Source organism: Aythya marila (genome assembly GCF_965140915.1).
Source record: "Aythya marila genome assembly, chromosome: 3".
NCBI lineage: Eukaryota > Metazoa > Chordata > Aves > Anseriformes > Anatidae > Aythya > Aythya marila.
This window is the reverse complement of record NC_139044.1, coordinates 75,559,156-75,580,782: the sequence shown is the minus strand read 5'-3', so window position 1 is coordinate 75,580,782 and position 21,627 is coordinate 75,559,156. Positions and strand designations below refer to the sequence as shown.

At 43.6% G+C, this 21,627-nt stretch overlaps 1 protein-coding gene across 1 annotated transcript in view; it reads left to right on the top strand.

The window, feature by feature from the left end:
• The first annotated feature begins 2,008 nt into the window (after window positions 1-2,008).
• CEP85L (centrosomal protein 85L) overlaps window positions 2,009-21,627 on the top strand; it is a 143,487-nt gene continuing 123,868 nt past the window's right edge. Inside the window, exon 1 of the mRNA XM_082756349.1 lies at window positions 2,009-2,044. Coding sequence (XP_082612475.1) covers window positions 2,032-2,044 — 13 coding nt within the window. The 5' untranslated portion in view covers window positions 2,009-2,031. The remainder of the gene's footprint in view (window positions 2,045-21,627) is intronic.

The window sequence follows — 21,627 nt, the reverse complement described above, 5'->3', positions numbered from 1 at the left end:
CAAAGGTAGAGAGAGCAACCTCAAAGGGTTGCATAAAATAGTCTGCCTTGAAGGGAAGACGAGGGAGTGAAAAGGAAATGATTATGACACAAAAAGGCCTTTGATTTTGTTTTCATTTATATCACTACTTACTAGCTACCATCCTAGTAAGGGGAGTAGGAGAGAAGTTAGGAAGCCAGAAAGTGAAGAGCCAGCTGAAAAGGAAATAGTGAAAGGGTTAAGGCAATGAGAGGACCCCAGAGAGGAAATGAAACTCAAGGGCAAAAAGGCCTTTTGCTCTGGATCAATTGCAGAAGGATTTCTGATGTGCCAGGGGACAGCCTTTTCACTTCACTCAGACCAATCCTGTCAGATCTCCTGTTGCAGTTGTAACCCCCTCCTTCCTCTTACGGTCATGCATCCACATCTACACACCCACTCACACAACTATCAAGGACATCTGCAGTCATCATCCCTCCCTCCCCTGAGAAAACAGTGTCTGAATCTCATATATCTGCAGATAGGATGTTAGCAGGGAACTGGGGGCTGGAGATGCCGTTGTGTCTACGTTCACAGGTACGTCAGAAAGTGGCAGAGTTACATATGGTGTCAATGAACCTGCATGGCAGGTGCATTTCGTGGAGCCAGGTATTCTACAGAAGTTCAGGCTATGTTTTTCCAGACACTCAGCGCTGCTCAGACTATCTGCAGATGCAGTGAGGAAACACTGGGTGTGTTTAATGGGGGAAAATGCAAGGAAACCAGATGCAGTTTCACTGAAGCTAGGTAAAGCTTTTCCTTCAGGGAGTCTCTGCATCCTTCACTTGTGTTATGCAACAGAGCATTGCTAACTTGCTGGAACAGATGTTTCCTTTTACATGTGTATCTCCAGCGATTTTTCAGTCTGATATGTAGCTGCATAAGCAGGACCTCCTGCAGTCTATGCCATGGAGCTGACTCAGATTACAAATACTTTTCCTTAAGTGCTAACCCTGCAAAGTCAGACAGCAATCCTGAGGGTGCTGGTGAGTTTCTTGAGTCATGCCCAGAAACACAGATTCTGCAGGCTAGATCTGCCCTTCAGCAATCATCAACAACTGCTCTTCTCTGTAACTCTGCTGTCTTTTACAACCTCACTGCCCCTGTAAGACCTTTCAGGTGTCACAGCAGTCGGAATTTGGTTTTACAGTTGTGACATTGCTAGCAGCATTTCATCCACTTGCATTACTCTTTCATTGCTCTAGTCTACCTTATCTAATTATCCAATGGGATTGCTAACTGACTTTGACAAAAATGCAGATTTGGGAGTACAAACCTTGGTGAGGCAATCCAGTTAGAAAAGACGTGCCAAACCGCCTGCAGTGTCAGATGCTATCAGAGCTTTTCCATGGGTTCACAGCCTTACATGCATATTTCTGTAAGCTGGATATTAACGGCAGCCTTCTGCATCTGTCAGATGCTAATTCGGAAACAAAAAAGAGATTGTAGTTCCTGCCTTGAAGGCTGTGGAGGCTGGCAGGGTTTCAGCTAACAGTCTCCCTACCACGAAACCTCGTTGCAGGAAGGTAGGAGCCGGGTTGTGGTTCACTGTGGGCAGCCTTCTGCCTCAGCCTGCTTCTCTGAATCTGTTCACCTTCATCCCTGTAGGACCACGAGGCAGTAAAGGGTCGATATTGCCTTTAATAAAGACAAGGAACACGTCTCCAGATAAAATCAATAATAAATGACAAGACATCCAGGATGCTTTTCATCTGTGGCTCTCGGAGCGTTTCACAGAGGTCAGTATCACTGTTCCGAGCATGGAGTGAGTAACAAAGCCTTTCGCAGACATATTGCACATGGACCTTTGTTAAAGCAACTTCTCCCCACATGGTGTCTAAGATGTACATGTGAGAAGAAGGGGAGGTGGCTGTGAGCTGAAGCTCACCAACCCAGCGCTGGCTGCCTTTGCACTCTGCAGCCGGTGGTTTGAGCTGCAGATGCGTTGCTTACCCGTAATTACCACAATTTCCTGCTGCACTCATTTGAAAAGACAGGGTTCCTGAGGAAGTTATGAAGACGGCAAGTAAGTTGCTGCCTTAATTTCTGTGCGTATGATGAAGAGTGCTGTCCTATTTATGCCATTTGCAGCTTGCTTACGGTGCTTCTCAGAGCTGTTGGAGGGATGAGAAGGTTCGTGATTCTGTATAACGTGGGTAAATTTGGGTAGCTGGCAGTCCTGTCAGCGTGTTGTTCAGGGACAGCTGCACAAGGTTCAAGGCAACTCTTGAACTTAACTGGTGCTGAAACTGTGAGCAAGGTGGCTTAGATCTTCGCTTGCAAGATGCTGCTGCAGGTGGGATGTCGGGTAAGAAAATGTAGGCATTAGTAGCTCCAGTGTGTGATTGTAAATGCTCCTTAAAGGCGGAAACTGGAAAAACAATTCCACGTGCTCAAAGCAGCATGTTTTTTTTTTTTTTAAATTGCTGAATTATTTATGCCTTCAGACAGACTCTCCCAACTGTTGTGGAGCATAAGCTAGGGACCTCTCTTACTGCTCAGAGAAAGGGCTTTCAGTAGGAAGGATATCTGTACCTTTCTGCTAACAGTCATAGCTTCCTGCCTTTGTTAGGGGAAATATGGTGGAGGGAAGCAGCAAGTTTGCTGTCTGTGTGATACACAGATAACCTGTTTGGAGTTACTGCACAGCAGCACAGACAGGGCCGGTTTGACTCTGCCTGCAGCGCCTGTCACGACAGCAATTGCCCCGTTACTTAGACCTCAAATGCACACAGAGAACTAAATACAGCTCTCAAATAAGGGGATTATCCGGAGAGAATATGAGGTGCTGTACTTTTTTTCTGGGCTTACAATGTGTGTGAGGAAATGTTGTGGGAAATTGTGGGTTGCTAGGCAGTTGTTTTGCTGGGAATACGGGAACTTCGCCAAAGCAGAGCAAGTCATAAAGGCTGCTCTTTTCAGGCCACAGGACAGCAGAGAGCTGCAGGAGCTTCTTTGCCCTCAGTTTTCCTCAGTGTCTGAATATTTAGGAAACCATTGATGCCACATATCGACTGCTCCTTGGAGCTGATGAAATGCCTGCTGCATATTTCCCTCCACTCACCCCAAAAGTTTTCATTGCTTAACACATCTCTAATCTTTGGTCAGTTTTTAAAACCCAGTTTACTCAAGCAATACTTCCATTATCGCCTCTTGGAAGAGTGAGATTCAAGAAATGAAAGAAAGCTGCTAGCTTGAAAAGTAGAAAAAGAAGCCAAAATTTTTACAGTTTACTGCGTGAGATGAGTAACAGATTAATTTATTTTGCTGTATGCTCACCAGCGATGCTTTAGGTTTTGTTGTCTGCATCTTCACTTTAAAGATTCATCCTGCCTAAAGGTAAGCAACCCAGAACACAGTACTCCCCTGTACAGGGAGTACTGTATGGTATGCTATATTTGGTGTATATTTGCACTAACTTACAACATCATTACCTGGATGTGATGTGGCATGTGCAGGCCCAAAAAGATTCCTGTACTTTATATGAAGAACTGCAAGATCTAGAGTCTTGTGATGGCAGCCTCAGTAACAGGGACAAATTCCCAGTTCTGAGACAGAGAGGAAAGTATAGCCTGTGGGCATTACTCTGCGTTTCAGTGAACTGTGCAAGGCCATCTTAGGTACTTCAGTTACACGATGAGAAATTCAGCTCCAGACAGCGGGAAGCCAGAGAGCTGCTCTCCAGGAGAGTCACTGATACTGTACCAACACTGACTCTGATTTAAAGGAGAGGGTATTTTTCAGCCCCGTTATTCAGTATGTCCCCCTGCCGTGAGTCTGCAAAAGGTTTGGTGTCAGAGAAACTACTGCTAGAGCTGGCGCTAATGGACATCACCACTGGCACTGCCAGCGGGGCCTGAAGACCAGACAAGTGTGGAGAACAGGATCTTGCTTTCTGAGTCCCCTTCCTGGTGTCTGGCGACAAATCTTAATTTAAGGGATCATTATAGCTTAGTGCTGGTGGTGCCAACCTGCATCTCTTTCAGTGCCAAGCCTGGTGACGGTGTGCATGGTTGGCCAGGGGTGCTCAGGAGGAGGAGGAGCTCCTTGTAAAGGGGAGCTCTCAAACTGTAGGCTGCTGCCTGCGATGCACGAGCTCTCCGGTTGCTGGAGAGGCCAGAAGCCGGGTGGCATCTTTCACAGTCAGTATACGCGCCTTCCTCTGTTTGTTTTGACATATTTACGGTAATATTTCCCAAGGTGTGGATAGAACATTATGGCATCTTTTCGGCTCGTAGTTGTTACTTTCAGTATTAGCTTGCATATTAGCTGAATCCAGAGCCTTACTTTGGTCATACACTAACCTGGTGTCTGTCTTACTGCGCTTCATAAATAAGTCAATGTACAGAATTGAATTACAGAAGCTCTACTAAATAATAAATAATGCATTTAGTTAGCCATATGAGTCTGTACTTGTCTGTCTGCCCAGTTCCCATCTAATTCACAAAATGTTTTTTTAATGGTAGGGTATGTAAGTGAAGGTTAGTTTTCTTTGTTGTACCTTTCATTAAACTCATGCCTCTTCTGAAATAGATGCTTCTGCAAAGTATTTATACAAGGTAACATTATATAGAGCAACAATAATTATTTCTTTATTGTATAATGTCTCCCTATGAAGTTTAATTTTTCTTTTTTTTTAATTATTATTATTTTTGCGATGAGTTATTAAGTTTGGAGCTGATAAGCAGGGTGTTCCCCTAAGTCCAGCTGACTATGTCGCATACAGATTCTCCTTTTGAAGACCTTCAGAGGGCATTAGGGGAGCTCAGCGTCAAGCTTTTCAGTGTCATGTAATTCACATACATGAAATCTTCTCATGTTGTCTGCATGCTTCCAAAAATCAAATGGTTGTGTTATGAGGGCAGGAAATCTGTGTGCCTGTGTATTGACTGGTGGCTCTCATAGCCGGACTGCTGGTAGCATGCAGGAGAGTTTGTCACAAGTCCAGATGCAGAGCCATAAACTGAGAAGTGTGTGATTGTACATGTAGCTCTTCACAAGCTTCTAGTACAGCACCTGTATGTGCATCACAACGTTCCCGTTAACTAGACAATCGAGCTAAGATATTCCACCTAGACTTGACACTATCAGGATTGATTCTTCCCTGAAAACTCACTCACTGTTTGCTTCAGTGACAGGTTTCAGAAAATCTTCTTTCATAGCTGCATGAGCACTGAAGGCAAATCAAAATGTTAACAGAAAATGACAAAGTCATCTGATAAAACTGGACTGTGGAAAGATGGTGAGCCACAAGCTTTTGGAACCAGCCTAGGGCAAAGTGCTGAGGAATATCTACAGGTAATTAAATCAGTCCTGAAAAATTCTGCCTTGGGTAGGCTAGGAAGGTGCTTAAGATAGCCTTGATAGTAGAAAATATCCTGGGCAGTGAAAAGGCAGAGGCAGTGGGGCACTGGGAAGGAGTATGTGCACTGTGAATGGGGAAACCATCAAAAATGCTGCAGAAAACTCAAGCAAACGGGGAAAATAGAAATAAACCAGTCTGTCAGAAACTTTGAAATTGCAGTTGTCTTCAGATATTCAAGCTGAGAGAGGTATTAAAAATAATAAGAACCAAGAAGGAAGTACTACCAGGCGGGCTTGAGATCCCAGTGGTGAGTCTTTGACGGTCTCAGGAAAATATTCAAAATATTAAAAATTCATCTAATATTCAAAACATAGACCTTTATTTTCAGGATGATGAGGAGGATTGTATATTACTCGAGGAAATTAGGAGTACAGGCCGGAAGTCTCAGGAAAACAGGGCCTAGAGCATAGATGGCTCTGATCGAGATGACCCAGAGGAGGAGGAGCTGGTCTGCTCAGGAAGTCACACATGCCATATAATACATGGAAATTAAATGAATGAATAAATAAAGAATCTTAAATAAGGAAGGAGGAAAGTCAGTTCTGTGAGTAGTGCCTAAGAAAGGTGAACTGCTAAGCTGAACGAGTCACCGTAAGATGGCTGCTCAGTGAAACTAAATCCTTCTCAAAAGATTCACAGTACAGAGAAGTCCATCTGAGGAGCAGGCTGCTGCTCAGGGCTTGGAAGCTGAGAGCTGTTTGGTCTGCATTAGTAAAGCACTTCCCTCAGGGGCTCACAGAGCACAGTTCTGGAGGTAGGCAAGGCTGGCTGCTAGAAACATCTCAGGTGTGATGAGATCAGTGGTCTGGGTAGCAGGACAGGCTCGGCAACCAGTACGAGGTAAAACTGTCAGGAAGTATCTGCTGTCTCCCAGCACTTTCCTAGCCTTCCTGGAGAAACTCATCCATGGAGTTACAGTGTCAGGAAGGGTCACTTGTTGTGCAAAATCAGAGAATGTAGGTTTGAACAGAGAATGTAACCTAGTGCATTACTTGGACTGCTTGTCTGGGTGTACGAGGCATGGCAAAACCAGGGGCCTTCTGCCAAGGGGAGGATGAGAATTACAAGGATATTAACAAAGCAGTGGCAGGCTGATGGGCATCAACTTCAGTGTTAAGGGAGCTTCATCACATAGGATAGTAACTGTTTAAGGAAACCAGGAGGAATTGTGCAGCGGAGGTGGTCTTGCCTCAGGCAAATTCTTTACAGAGGGAGGTGTTACTAATTTTCAACCTGTAGTTTACAACTCCCTGGGAATATATGGACCGCGTAGTCCATGAAGGACCACGTAGAAAAGCAAGTTTAGCTGTCAGTAGACTACTAAACGTTTGTGAACAATGTTGAGAGGGCAGAGGAGAGGACCAAAGAAACGACAGAAAACGTCATGTGTTGCAATTTAGGCCCACCTATGTTAGGTGATAAATGACAGGACTGTGCCTGTTAAATCTTTCAGTTCTCCATGGCTCTGTAAATAAAGTTGCTCTACTAAAATAGACCTGTCATTTGCCTCTGAATCTAAAATGTTGCTACTAAGGCTTTTAAAGAGAAGATATTTTCCAATGTGCATCACCAGTACCTAAATTGAGGCTGGACTGCGCAGTGCCTCCATCATCCTCTCAGTCACCTCAGGCGCTGGTCATGCAGGAGGCAGAGGAATTTATCCGAAGATTATTGCATCTACTGCTGACTCTGACGGAAATATGATAGCATTATTTTGAAAGTATTTCTGGGCTGTGTGGCAGGAAGGCATTTGTTAAAAGATTCCTCTGCATTGTTTCATTAACTTGTATTGCTTAGAGTCTCCACCGTTTAATTTTTCCAAATGTTCTCTTCAGATTTATGGGCAGCAGGGTGATGTCACCCCGTAAGTACTCCTTGGAAGAGTTTGTGCAGTGATGTCTTGTGAGGAAGAGGGATACAGGGTGCTGTAATCTTAGCAGACCTCACATAAGCCGAAGTCTTTTCTGAGAGGTTCTTAAAAGCGTGTCAATAAAGCATCCATAAAGGATATTGATAGGAGGAGGGCACACTGAAACGAATTGCACTGGGGGCAAAAGTTTGTAAGGCAAAGATCTCCGTAAAAGCTGTAGGTAATAAATAGACATAACTACCTTCCTTTTAGGCTCTTCTTTTTTTTTTTAGAGCTCTCTACTAGTACAGGTTGAGTTTTGCCCACGTCGTCCATTACCACATATGTTCTGAGCTGCTTCCTGGTTAGGGGCCCGGCACCGTCCTTCTCAAATGCTGATTACGCATTTCTGCTCTCACTTCCTCCTCTGCACATGTGCATATCACACAAACACCACACAGCTGTATGCCGGTGAGTCCTCTGAGATAGAAGCAATAGGAGTCACCCAAGGGAAGGGTTGAAGTAGATGGCTCAGAGGACCCGAGTCTGAAGTTTTAAACAATGAGAAGAATTAAGAAACTGATGCTACAGGGAAGTGAAAACATTTTAGAAAATGAAAAGCTGAACCTTGATTTCTAGCTGCAGCTTTCAAAGAAATAATCGTTTCCTGCCCCCATCCTCCCAGCACATATGCACATCTTTCCCTCAAAATAGAAAATTGCGATGACTACAGTACAGAGAGAGCCAAAGGACTTGCTAATATATATTCTACACATACCAGTGGTGTCTATGTCATACAGAAAAAATGCATGGGATTTTTTTTTTCTTTTCTGTTTTTAATAGCAATAACCAACAGAGGTCAGGGCATTTCCTAAGGATTTATTGACTGTTTCGAGTTAATATCCTTCACCTTACTTACGGAGCAGCATTTACTCCCATCTAGCCATTAATCTGCAGGAAACACCCTGCACTCTGGGCAGCATTTCCTACAAAACAGCAATGCAAATCAGTAGAAATGGTGTTTGAAGAGTGGGTAGAAGCACTGCACTCCTCATAAAATGCATGTTGTGTGCAAGAATAAGAACTTGGATCAAAACCCTCCTCTGCACAGGGCCAGACCGTTTGTAGAGGGACACAACACTATTCTTCCTTGGACGTTCAGGGAAATAGGTTTAGCTGCTCTGCCCCTCTTCTACAGGCCAGCCTCATTGCCTACGGCCAAGCTCGAGCAGGTAACGTTACCTAACACAGCAGTACCTCAGGGTGTTACAGCGTAGGCATGGGGTCTTTTGTGTCACTGTTGACGACTTCTGCGTTTTTTCCTCTTTCTGACATCCGGTGTTACAATGTGTTAGTGAAATGTGTCATCTTGGATGAGTGACATTTCTTCGTACTCGCCCCCTGCTCAGCCCATGAATGAAGTTACACTCCCTTAATCTCCGAAAAATTACGGGCAGAGCCCAAGTGCAGCGTTAAGAAGGACTGTCTCGGGGAGAGCACAGATGGAGTCTGACAGTGCAGAACCATGGAAACGACATAAATAAAAGCAGAATTGTTTACAAATGTTTTCCTTCTTTGGGTGTGGGTGTGAGCAATTGCATTATTTGAATGCACTTTTCTCTCACGACATGTTTTTATCCTCAGCACTGCAGTAGGTTTCTGGGGGAATAGGCAGCAGTAATAGGATCACCAGGTGCATGCAGGAGCCCTGCCGGGGAGTGCAGCGCTGCTGGGGTGCCCGCAAACCCCTCGGGTAAACCTGCAGTGGGACCCAGGCCATGGGCAGAGCTCTGCCTTGCTGGGTACGCTCTCAGACAGCCCCTCTGCTAATGTGACTTGCACCCAGCGACCAAAATAGTCCTCTCGCTGCTGCCAGCTCACTTTGTAGTTAGCCCATCCTGTCGCTCAAGTGGTTGCAATTGGAGCTTTCAGCACATAATTCAAAGCTGGTGTGATGAGGAGGGTGTTACAGTTTCACATAATAGATTTCTTTTTTTACTTGAATTTACAAAACAATGCATTACAAGCAGTTAGGCACAAAAACTCTCTTAAAAGAGAGCTTTGCTCACAGACTGAGAAGTGCCTTTATTCCTGTGGTGGCTTAAATCCTTCACAAGCACATCTTTGGTTTTTATATGAGCTGCCTTGCACCTTTCAGAATTGTGCACGCTCAGTAATTCAGCTTCCCAAAGCTGAGACCTGGAGAGGGCAGGAGGCAAGCTGGGTGCCAGGGGCTGAGCGGGGCGTGCAGGGCCAGGCGGCACAGCATGGCACGGCTCGGCACAGCACGGCACAGCATGGCATGGCACAGCAGAGCAGAGCACCAGCAGGGAGGTCACATAGCAACAGGAAGCTCCAGCAAAGGGAGTGCTCCTCAGAGCAACCACCAACACAAGACCGGCGGCGAGAAGGTGAGCCAGAAGGTGAAGGGATGGCCCCTGAGAGGATGTAAAAGGAGGAGGAGGAGGAAGGTGAGAGGTGACTGCGATTATCTGGAGAAGGAGAGGACACGGGGCAACAACAGCGAGGCTCGTGAGAGAAAGCGAGCAGAAAAACTGAGCAAAGAGTCTACAGAAAACAAGATATGTGCCCAGTGACAGCACTGCTGGTATGTGTGTGAATATTTCTAGCAGTTATTTCTGACAGTTTTTAGTAGATATTTCTTATGGTGTAGTAGTATGATTGGACTATATTACATTACTATTTAGAAGGCTCCTCTTCATCTGTACAGTGTTAAAATAAGAATAGCAGTCTGTGTTTAGATAACTTGTTTTGGAAATCTGTTTTACACACGTGAAAGAAACACTTCTCTGGTGAGTGTTATTGCTAGAGATGATAAGGATGGGTAATGCTACACTGGTATCCTGTAACTGTGATGTGGAGAGCCCCAGCCAAGAGGTTTACAGGCACGGAGTAGCAGAAGGGTTCTGCTTTGAAAAACATGCAGGGCAAATAAGCATGGCACAGTCTGGGAGACAACAGCAGGGCTTACCACTGTCCTTTTGCTTTTTTTCTCCTCCTACTCTCTGCTTTTAAATCTGGGAAGCAGCACTGATGTCTCAAGGGCTACACATACCGTGCTGGGCCCTGTGGGCTCGCAGTGGTGTGGGCAGGGAACACCTTGCCTGGAGGGCAGGCAATGCAGAAGGGGTGCGTGGAGGAGCGGAGGAGCTCTGCGTGTTGGCCCCAGGCACCGGTCTCATCCTCCTCCCACGGAGCCAGGAACTGCTGAGACGCCGTGACTGGGGGAGGCAGGAAAACTGCATATCCTGAATTAAAACCTGGGACAAAATAGCGTTCCGAAAGCTCGGAGCAACACCCTTGCAGTGTTTTCCAGGGCTGTCCTGCAATATCCGTGTCTCCAGCCAGAGCAAACGTCCACGCGGACTTTCCTCAGTTTTAACAGATGATTTCCTGGAATTTTCCATTAGATACGTCAGGAGGAAGAAGCATTTCACCAGACTTACCTCAGAGATAATTAATTTCTCTAAACTGGAAATTCCTTTATTTGTCTAACTGCAGTGGTCATGGGGCAGTTCTGGGGGAAATCAGGAAGCAGGCAGAAAACAGGCTGCTGTGCTGGGGCTGGGGCTGGGGCTGGGGCCAGGGCAGTCACTGGGCTGCAGCAGGCTCGGATGAAGCAGGAAAGTGTGTGACCAAAGTGGGGAGCAGGGCTTGACACCAGAACCACGGGGTGGGACACCCGGTCTTTGTGCAGAGGGGAGCAGGGTGGAGAGTCCAAGCCATGGTTTCTGACATAAATAAGTAATTGAAATGGAGTAAATTAGTCCTGTCTTTGTAAGCATGCTGTCAGTTGAGGTAAAGAAATCCCTGATTTGTGAGTTGTTACATGGAGATGCTCAAAGTCCTAGTTCTTTACATCTCAACTCACCCGAGGGAGAAGGGTTGCATTTTTTTTTTGGTTTTAAACCTGTCACACAGGAGGTACAGTTCTTCCGTGGTGTTCAGGGAATATTTTCTGTTTTGCCATTTATGCTTCCTAAGCCCTGCTTGCTTATTGTACGTCAGGGAGCTTTTGGCTCACGCCACTGGGAGCTGAGGAAGTAACTGTGAAGCCAAATGATGAGATGAGAGGCATCTTTCTTCAGTCTATTCTTTGTTCAGCCCAAACTCTTGTGTTTGCAGGACTTGGAGAGCTGTTTGCACATCCAGGCAATGAGAAGTCAGGAATGCTGCTGTGAAGGCAGCCAGCCCCTTTCCCCAAGCTATGAGAGAGGCAAAGCTTGGAGGCATTGTTCAGACGGAGAACTTTTAATGGAATAAACAAAGCAGTTCCCAAAGCACTGTTCCTGGTGTTGGCAATGGAAGAGATGTAAAGGTCAACTTGTTGTCATTAGTCAAGGCTATAAAGGCAGAGATAATGAGTTCTATGTTTAATTAGGAAATAATATGTATGAAAAGGGGAGTTCTATGGGATAATAGTTTCCTGGGGTGTACAAAGGCCAAAAACCAAATTAGGTAGTTGGTAAGAGTGAATGCAGAGGTGAAGGGGTAAAAGCACAATGATGTACACAGCCTTGTAGTAGCATGATTTGAATTTGTCATAGAAAAAGACCAAAAGGGTCTGAATATTATTATCAGAGCCTGTTAAGTGTCACTTGACCACCCTATCATTAATCAAACACCACATTTTGACTTCTTTATAAACAGGATATTTATTTCTCTGCAGCCTAACAATCAGAAAAGTCTCCTTTTTTATTCAAGAGTCAGCTGGTCTTAAAAGAGCATTGCTTGCAAGTAATGGGAGCTCTCTAGCAGCCAGCCAGCCAGGAAGGCACTCTGGTTGGTATCATACAAGGCATCATTTGCAAGCTCATGTCAGAGAAACGGGTCTTTTCACAGGGTAATGGTCCTGCTGATGTATAAATAATTCAACATTTATGGAAAAATATACATCAAGACAAAGGAAGCATGTTCATGTTTTCATCAAATAACCAAATGGTTTCTATAGTAATGTATATTTGGTTGCTCCTGGGGGGAAGTTCTCGTTTATACCGAGTCTCCTTCCTTCTGGATGACCTCATTGCAAAGGAAGGTGAGGACTTTTACACAGTAGCTGCTGGTGAAGCTGTGAGGGGGTGGCTTTCTGTGCCACTACAAGCCATCTGCCTTCTGAATGATGCTCTTCGGCTAAAAAATGAGGTTATCTAGAGAAATAAAGATGCTGTAGTACTCGAGGGATGTTACCTCACCTAGTCTATAGCTGTCCTTATCACACTCCTTATCTATAGTTGGAACAACTGGAGAGAAAATGCTTCCTGCCACTGCTGTCCTTAGCAGGGTATCTGCCACCATGCGTCCCCAAGATGTGCATGTTGGTGTACCTGCCCTGTTGGCTTCCCATCATACTTTATATCAGTGTTGGAAATGCACCTCTATTTGGCCTAGTCCTTTTTAACAGCCTGCTCAGCTTGCTGTGGGCTTTATCCTTTAACTTCACAGAAGGGACTGAGACATGGTCTTCAAGTAAAATGGTTTTCAAGTAAAAAGCATTTATAGCCACTATTTTTAGCTCTCCATAGTTCCTTGCTTTTATTTGCCTATAATTTTAAGTGTGATATGTGGTAATGCAGTGCATCTCAACTGCATTTTTATTCCAGTTGGCAATGTGAAATACATTGCACAGAAGCAGTTTTGATGAGCTGTGGGTTAACAGAAGGCCTAAACTTTGCAAGATAAGGTTTATAAGACGGCTTGTTCTTCACCTGCAGGACTGCTAGTACAGCTCTTCAGGGTGAAAATAATACCGAGGGTGGGTGGGATCTCTGGAGAAGGGCCTCAGGTGCTCTGCATGGAAGAGGCACGCTGAGGTGATATCTAAGCAGCAGGACCCAAGGTGAGGTTAGATCTGGGCACCTTTCCTGCTGTAGGCCCCATGTGCCTTTGGCTCTCACACTGGCTGATGTGAGGGTGGTCAGACCATACTCCTTACGGGGGAAATGTGACTGAAATGTGCATTAGAGTCTGCCGGCCCACTGCCAGATGAGAAATGGATGTATTCCTACCTGCTCCTTCCCCTCCTCAACCCAAAGCTGCGTGACAGCTCACTGGAAGCAGACTCAGCCTTAGCAGAAGTGGAAGAAGAAAATACTTAGACATGAAATACTTAAGACATGACCTTTTAAAGGCTGTCCTTATCTGCTTATGAACTGATCTTGAACTTCACAGGGCTTTTTTGGAGGATGAATCTTGGCATTCTCTCAAATGTGTGTCAACCTCACTGTTGTGGTGAGGACATGGATTCTTGTTCCGTGACTCTGTAAACACAGTACAGGAAATGGCAAGGTTTTATTACAGTCCTACAAAGTCCTGCAAAATTTTATGGGCGTGAAACCAGAGTAGCACTGTATTAGAAAGGAGTGGTTTTGTAGATGCTACAGTAAACAGGGGCATCCTGCTCTATTCTGGCTTATATCCAGACAAAGTGTGTGCGAAACATGAACATGAAAATATGAATGCAAATACGTGAAATTCACATTTTCAAATCTTAAATTTGAAATATAAAGATAGGAAAATAAATTTGAAAATACAGATTAATTCAGGGTAATTCTATGTAACAACTACATAGGTACAGCAAATTGTGAATGAGTGCCATAAAACATAATTGGGTTATATATTTTAAGATAGAAAGGTACATCTGTCTTGCAAAAATATCCAGGTTCTTACACTTATCAAATACAACTAATGCTCTTCTATATGTTTTTTAGAAGAACTACCTTTTAATGGAAGACCTCTTGTTAGTGTTACTCTAGTAAGAATAATAAATAGACTAATGGAAATGTAACAAAGGCAGTAGCTCCTTTTCCATGCAGCCAGAGGGATTTAATAAGTTCAAAACATGTTCCACGTAGATTAGAACATTGCAACTGATAAGTGACCAGAGAACAGAAAATCATTATTTACGGTATGTTTTTACGTGTATCAATCCATGATCTTTTTTGTCTCCACTTGGTATATCCTTGTGACAAATTCTGTATTATGGTTTTCACCTTTTTGAGTGCAGAACGCCAGTTCAATGATGCTGATATTGCCACCCCTAACATCACAAGTGCTCCCAGATGTGAATGATTCGTGCAGGGGTAGCATCAAAAATAAGCCATCAGGTTTCAGGAGCCATCTTTTGTGTTAGGAATGTTGTTCTGGGTGCTAATGTCAGCGAGTGAAGCTGAGAGAGGGATATGTTTTCCCAGACAGAGAATACAGAGAGTGCTTTCCAGAGAGATAACGTTTGGGGTAGTGCAAAGTGATAAAATTTCTGAGATGTTTGGTTGCATTGTCTCTGGTACATGTCAAGGGCCTGGTCTTGGTTTAGGTATTTTTATTTTATTCCCATTCCTACTGTTTTTCTAAGCACATCAGATACTGTTCTGGACCAAGCTGCTATTTCACAGTCCCAAGGACAGCACACTTATTTTGCCTGAGATCCTGGCAAGAATGTTGAATAGTTTCCTGAGAAGTGGTAGAGGCTGCATTCTTTGGGACATTTGGCAGGATGCTGGTGAAAATAGTGTTAAATTAAGAGAAAATCTGGTATTTTGCAGGGAGATGAACTATGACACACAGTAAGTTTCTTCTAGATGTACCTTTTATGATTCTTCCAGATAGAGAATGGGATCAGTAACCAAAACAACATTGTATCGCTTATGAAAAAGAAAACCTGACTTTTGGTCCCAGCAATATTAAATAAGATTGAAGAAGAAAAAACTGTAATTGTTGCCATCCTGACTTTTTAACTGAAGCCACATAATGTAGCTAGCAACATGCTTATGTAACACTGTCTGAAATGCCTTTGTACTCAGAAAAGGTCATAAGTAAATGACTTTGAAGCTTAATCAGGGGAAGTACAGGACAATTTCTGTATTTCATTATAAATCCAGTTTAAACCCACTGAGGTCAGCAGAGTTACTTGGATTTTACAGTAAAGTAAGTGTGTGCAGAATGTGGCTCAATGATTTTAATTGTTCTTCACTTCCAGTATGCAGATATTATATGTTTGTCTGCAATTTGCACTAAATAAATCAATCAATAAATAAATAAATAAAGAGAAGACTCAGTATGCAAAAGCATAAAATAGTAGTTATAGGACAAAAATTGAAAAATCTAATATCACTTAATATACAAGATGTTTTTAATGTTTCCTTTCTTAAAACAGTCTTTACAAGTAATGAATTCTTTATGTAGGGATTACAGTGACTATTTTTTTATGTAGGACATTTTAGAATAGGATTTACAAGGATTTACAACCTTGCTGTCTTTTGTGGTATTTATCTTCTTGGTCTGTTGTATCTTCTTGTGATCTGTTGGCAAGGCCTCTGGAGAATAAGAAGTTCTCCAGAGAAGTCTAACTTGTTAAGTTTCTATTAGACTAGTTTAGATCCCAGAGATCGTTGGGTCTTTCTTTTGGCACTTAGATAATGGAGAGCAATTTCACAGTCTCAGGTCACACAGAGGAACTGGTAGGGCCCTTTGCTTCGGAATGAAAATGTGCCTTCGTGATGCTGAGGAAGCAAAGGCAGCAGGAGGAGGAGATTTTCAGCATGGGTGGTCCCATCTTCTGAAGCAGCTGAGAGTGGTCAAGTGAAATATTTGAACCTATAAAGCAAATCCTGCATTATTGTTTAGAGGAGTTACAGGAAAGGTGAGATACTTCCTCTGAGAAGAAAAATGGAAAAAAAAAAAAAGAAAAAGATGTAATAGAGGAGAAATGACATTTGGATTTGCAAGGCTCATATGCAGGTCTGGTTCAAAACTTTCCAGAAGTGCCTGGATTTTGAACCTCGAGCCTAAGTCAATTCACTCCTAAGAAGAATGATGTAAAATGAAGAGGGAGAAGAAAAACAGCAAGCTACTGATGGAAGGTAGACATAGCCCAGCTAAACCAATGCATCTCTCCTAAGATTCCTGTATGGCTTTTTCTAGACAGAACCCATAGAGACTTGCTGGTACTGAGCAGCCTGCAGACACTGTCTGCTGCTGGAGCCAGTGCACGTTCTGCAGCTGGGACTCTTCTCGTTGATTTGTGCACCAAAAGTGCTCCGAATCTGGCCTGCAAGGAAAAGGTGAAATGACAGGAAGGCTTTGTTCCGTGCTCTTATTTTGGGGAATGCACTAATCAGTGCAAAATTAAAAGGGGTGGGTTTTCCTGTTTCTGTTCTAGAGATAATTTTACAGGGTGCAAATATGGGAGGTGCACACACCTCTGGTCATTTTTCCTGTAGAGGCACCACGGACCTGATAAGGAAAATGATACAACTAATTAATTTAGGAGAGTTATTTAAAGGTGGAGAGTTGAACAACACGAGTGACTGTTAAATTCATTGCCAAAAACAACAGCTTTTGTGAGTGCTCTAGAAAAATAATTGTAAACATGTTTGTACCACATCTCTTTTCTCTGTACGTTTTACTATCTCGCCACAGAGAAAAGATTTACTTCTGAGTATTTCCCATTTGTTCTCTAAGCTTGACAGAAGTCAATGCACAGATCAATCTTTCTGCTTTTTCTTCCTAGTGCTTAAAGCAACCAACAATAAAACATGCCCTTCATCCTGGGAAAATTTACTGTGATAATCAATTTTTGTGCCAGACTGAGTCTGGTTTGGAGGACAACGTGCAGCTGCGTTTTCTCAGGAGGAAAGGACAGTGTGCCTGGGCACTTCCTGGCCCCCGGGGCTGTATCTCCCTTCAGAAAGCCCGCTGGTCTCTCCGAGGGTAAATCTTGTGCCTCTTTTGGCTAGACACCTTACTCCTTCAGAGCGGCCTCTGCCAGTTGGCAGGATCAGCGCTTGCGTGTTTTCTGGCAGGACTTCCAGGCAGAAGGCTGCTCGCCGCACCGGACTCGAGGCCTACCGCAGCAGCGCATCCATTTTGCTCAGCGTCTGGCAGAGCAGCAGGCAGGGGGGCAGCCCGGCTCCGAGCTGACTGCAGACATGGCCGGGCTCACCCTCTGCTGCCTGGGTGCTGCCAGCCTGCCCCAAATCCCTGGGGTCCATTAGGGTCTGGGGGAGGCCTCGAGGATAGGGATTCTGGCAGGAAGGGCCCTGGGGAGCCAGGCTTCCTGGGACACAAGGTGCAATTAGTTGTTTGGAGAGCCAGGGAGCTGCCTTGCTCAGCCAAGAGCAAGCCCACATCTAAGCTGTTCTTGCTTTATTCCTCCCATGAAAAATATAATTGGTTTCCCACTGACCCTGGGCACTAATAACTCCAGTCTAAGAACGGGAGTGTGATATTCATACCTCTCTTCTCTAAATTTAGTCTAGTACTGTGCATGCAACGCTTTCTATCAGGTGCTTGATAACCAGTCGTGAATTACCCAGTGCTTTGTTGATTTGAGATGTATGATTCCTGTGGTAAAGCCAGCCAAAATAATTTGTTTGACAAGTTTTTGAGCAGCTAGAGGTTAAGTGTCATCAGAGACGCATTCATCAGTATGAAATCTGTATTCAGACTGCAATTTTTAAAAATTATTTAATTTTCCTAGGCTTAACACTGTTTTGGCAATGCTGTTTGTGGAAAATCAGTTAACATTTAATGTTAATGCCTGAAAGAAAGACATTTGTTGATTTTGGTTCTTTGCTTAATTGCAACAATGTCAGTCTAAATAGTACATGAATTTTACTGAAACCAAAAATAAAACCATCAGACACTTGGGTCTTGTCTGCATGTTCTGGTGGCATGGTTGGCTATAGTGTGAAGACCATGAACAGAGCAGCTGGTTTACATCAAATGGCTTCATGATTCTGTACAGGATTGTAAACTGGGCCTAACTGGCTCTATTGCTTATGCTTGGTAGATCACCTGATGTAATTTTCTCTGATGGATCTCTGCCCTCACTGTAGTGTCCTGGGGAGCTGCACTGCAGATGCCTATTCATGCTGCACTTGATGGATAGCTAAGTGAATAGAAGCACACTACCCAAAAAAGCAATTTCTAATGGCTTTGCATTAATATTCCTTTCTGTCATTTTGGAGAGTTCTAAGTGTATAAATATCATTAAATCTGGAATCTGTTACCTATTAAGTAGTTGTTACCTTACAGGCACATCGATGTTGATGTAAGGTCCAGTGATGCAATGAGTTTTGCAAAATAATGTCATCTTGCTACTGGAAAACAGACTAAGATAATACACATCACCCTTTGTGGGCCAGTGGCTATGTGTCAATGGCAACATCTTTTGTTCAGTGACCTGGAAGCTGATTTGTAAATGCATTTGTCTGGTTTTATGTCCGTGTGCATCCTTTGTGTTTTTAGTATACTAGTACTCATGCAAACGTATTTCATGAGGCAAGCACCTTGATTCGATTTGGGCTTCTTTAAATATTTCACTTTATCGATCCTAAGTTTCTTCTTCCAGATAACTTCATTGTATTGCTTGTCCAGTATAAAAAACTTGCCAAGTGCCTCACACTCCAGTGCTGTGACACCAAATTACTACAGCTTAACTCTCCCACAGAAACATTTGCATGCAATAGTATTTTTGTGTATGTCTTCAAATTTCATTGTGTTGTAAATACACTGTTGAGTGACAACTAGAATTGATTTAGTGAAGATGTAATGGAAAAATACAGGTGCTGCAAGTAACATTTATAATGGCTGGTACTGCAAGAAGAGCAAAACTTTGAGCACCACCTTAGCTGGCTGGTTGCATTCTCCATTTTTAAGTATAAATATGAAGAAAATAAGAAAATGCAGGGCATAAATGCCTGACAGGTCTTCTAGGCAGCAGCTTTCAATCTAATTTCATGATGAGTGGTATGCAAATGATCATTACACAACACTTTTCAGTGAGAAGAGTGTCACCCTCATTGCACAGTGAGGGCTAGAAAGATTACAACAACCACCTTGTGCCTTGGCCAATTTCTTTCTTTTGGCTTGAAAGAGGTACAAATTCTAGATTAGAAATCTAATTCATTACATGATTTTGTGAGTTTTATGTGATTTGTGTTCTATGGCTCATTCATGTTCCGCGTATCACCAGCAGATTATCTATGGAGCCAATTCAAGAAAAAGAGGTGTAGACCCCTGCGCACTTGTCAGATGGTGATGGAGCCTGGGGCAGGCAGAGATGGGAGTTGGCTCCAGTCCCCCGCAGTGCCAGGCTGCAAGCACAGGGGCTGGGCACACACACAGCATTTTGGATGTGAAGTGGTCTGTGAGTCACATTCTAAAAGGTTGTTGTATGGTGCTTCAGATGAGAAAGGGCTCTCTCTGTCTCTAGAGAGAGCACTGATAAAGAGAGAGAGAGCTTTTTTTTTTTTTTTCCTGGTGAGGTCTGTAAGTGATATAAATGCTGGTGAAATAGTAAGTGATTCAAAGAATATATTAACTGCTCAGTCTAATAAGAATTACTTGGTGATTTGGTCACAATAAATACCATTTGTTTTATTCCATTGGTGTACAATTTAACAGAACTGGAAAAAATGTCCTGGTTAGACCTATAGGTTGGGATACTACATCTTAAAAAAATTAAGACTCTAAGAAAGGTTATGAAGTCTTTGTAGTACAGAGAATACTTTCAATGTGTGTTTCCAGTTCAGTTTTGACTCAGTAAAGCAGGCTAACACAAGTTTTAGTTGCACAGAAGGGGCAGTTCTCATGGCATCAGAAACACTGGGTGCACTGACAGTGCCCAGGCAACAAGAAACGTGTGAGTACAGGAGAGAGGTTAAAGAAGGGCCAAAGATGTGTCCAAGAGCTGGAAATCAGGCCTTGCAACGTTCACCTTTAGGTATTCAACACACCTGGTTAACAGTGGTTGAAAGGACTTGGCTCTCTACTGTGTACGAATGCATCCATAGCAGACAGGTACCTGACCAGAGGAGCTGTTTCACGTGGTCCATTGCCTGGGAGCTGTTGTTAAACAAATCCAACATTGAAACAAGAGGCATTTCCTAGCAATGAGGGTAATTAAACACCAGAACAACTTATTAAAGGTGGTAAATGCACAATTAGATTTTTCAGGACAAGGCTACACCTCTTTTAAGAACAGAAACAATGATTCAGTTTGAACCTTTTTAGTTTCCTATACCTGTAATTGTCTTTCCTGGTCTTGGAATCTCTGACTCTAAATTTCATTTTCCAGCCCTTTCCGTACCAGGCCATGAGGAAAGCAGGGCTGTTTGCACCTTAGCCACTTTTGTACAGTATATACAGTTTGGATCAAAATCTTAATTAACTGATAATTACCTAATCATATCTTGGGCTTTGGCCAGCTGTATGCTGGTGTCAGGAAGGATTTATTTTCTCCACCCACGTACAGGCGATCAGTTAGATCCCTGGTGGATTCTTTTTCACCTCCCAGTCCTGAGCAGCAGACACGATCCCAGACAGAGAGGGCTGCTGCTCCGGGCTGGCTCTGGGATGTGCCTTCCTCAGGCGCTTGCTTGTGCGTCTTGCTGGCACTCCCCAAATCAAATCCATATGCAACAGTTTGAGAACTTGGGTAGGAATTATTTCTGAGGCTGGATTAAGAGGGATCATGGGGTTTTTCAGCCTCTTATGTAGCATAAGGCACGCCTGGGATGTCTTAGAGCACTTGTGATCATCCCTGTGCCTAAACAATTCAGTGCCTTTGACTCAGTTGTTACTGGTGTCAGGGCTTCTCCTGCTCAGTTTGTAGGGTGCACAACTCAGCCTTTTGAGGACTGAGAAACTTGAGTGTAAAAGAAACGCAGAAGCTCTCTGGATGAAATTCTATGTCCTGCAGAATGGAAGGGCTGAAACTAGAGAAATTGGTAATGACTCTTGCACTTAACCTTCACAAAAAACACTGTTGTTGATCAACTAGTCTAATGATGACCATCCCATAATACCTTAGTTACTTAGCCAAGTTCTTATATGGACAAAATGATAAAAGCAGAAACAAAACCAAGGTATCCTTGTTTCTAAAGCCGTTTTCCATGGTCTGAGTAAAGAGGCAAGTCTCGCTGATGGATGTAAACACGTTAGAGCTGTGCCTGCACAGAAAGCCTGTGTTGACTCCTTGGGACCCATTCAGACATAAAACCCGGACACTACTCTCAACTGAGGTTACAAAAAGTTGGGGAAGCTCTGGTCTGGTTGACTCTGCTTTCTGGATTGTAGACTGTCCCTTTCTTCCTTCTGCAGGATACAAATCTACGTCTCCACACAAATCCCTCAGAGATGTTAGATTTTTCCATACAACCTGAAAACAAGCATCCAACTTGCTCTCCTATACGGAAAATTGCATGTTTCCCAAACAAACCCCAGCTGGCTTGCTGCGACTTCCTCTGCAGTCAGGAAGTTTTTAATTGGCTTGCACTGAAGATCTGGGGCCTGTCGCACTCAGTGCCCATACCCAGTTTTAGCCCCTTTTTTTTGGAGTTGTTTCCAGCAAGAGCTGAGAACAGTGACATTC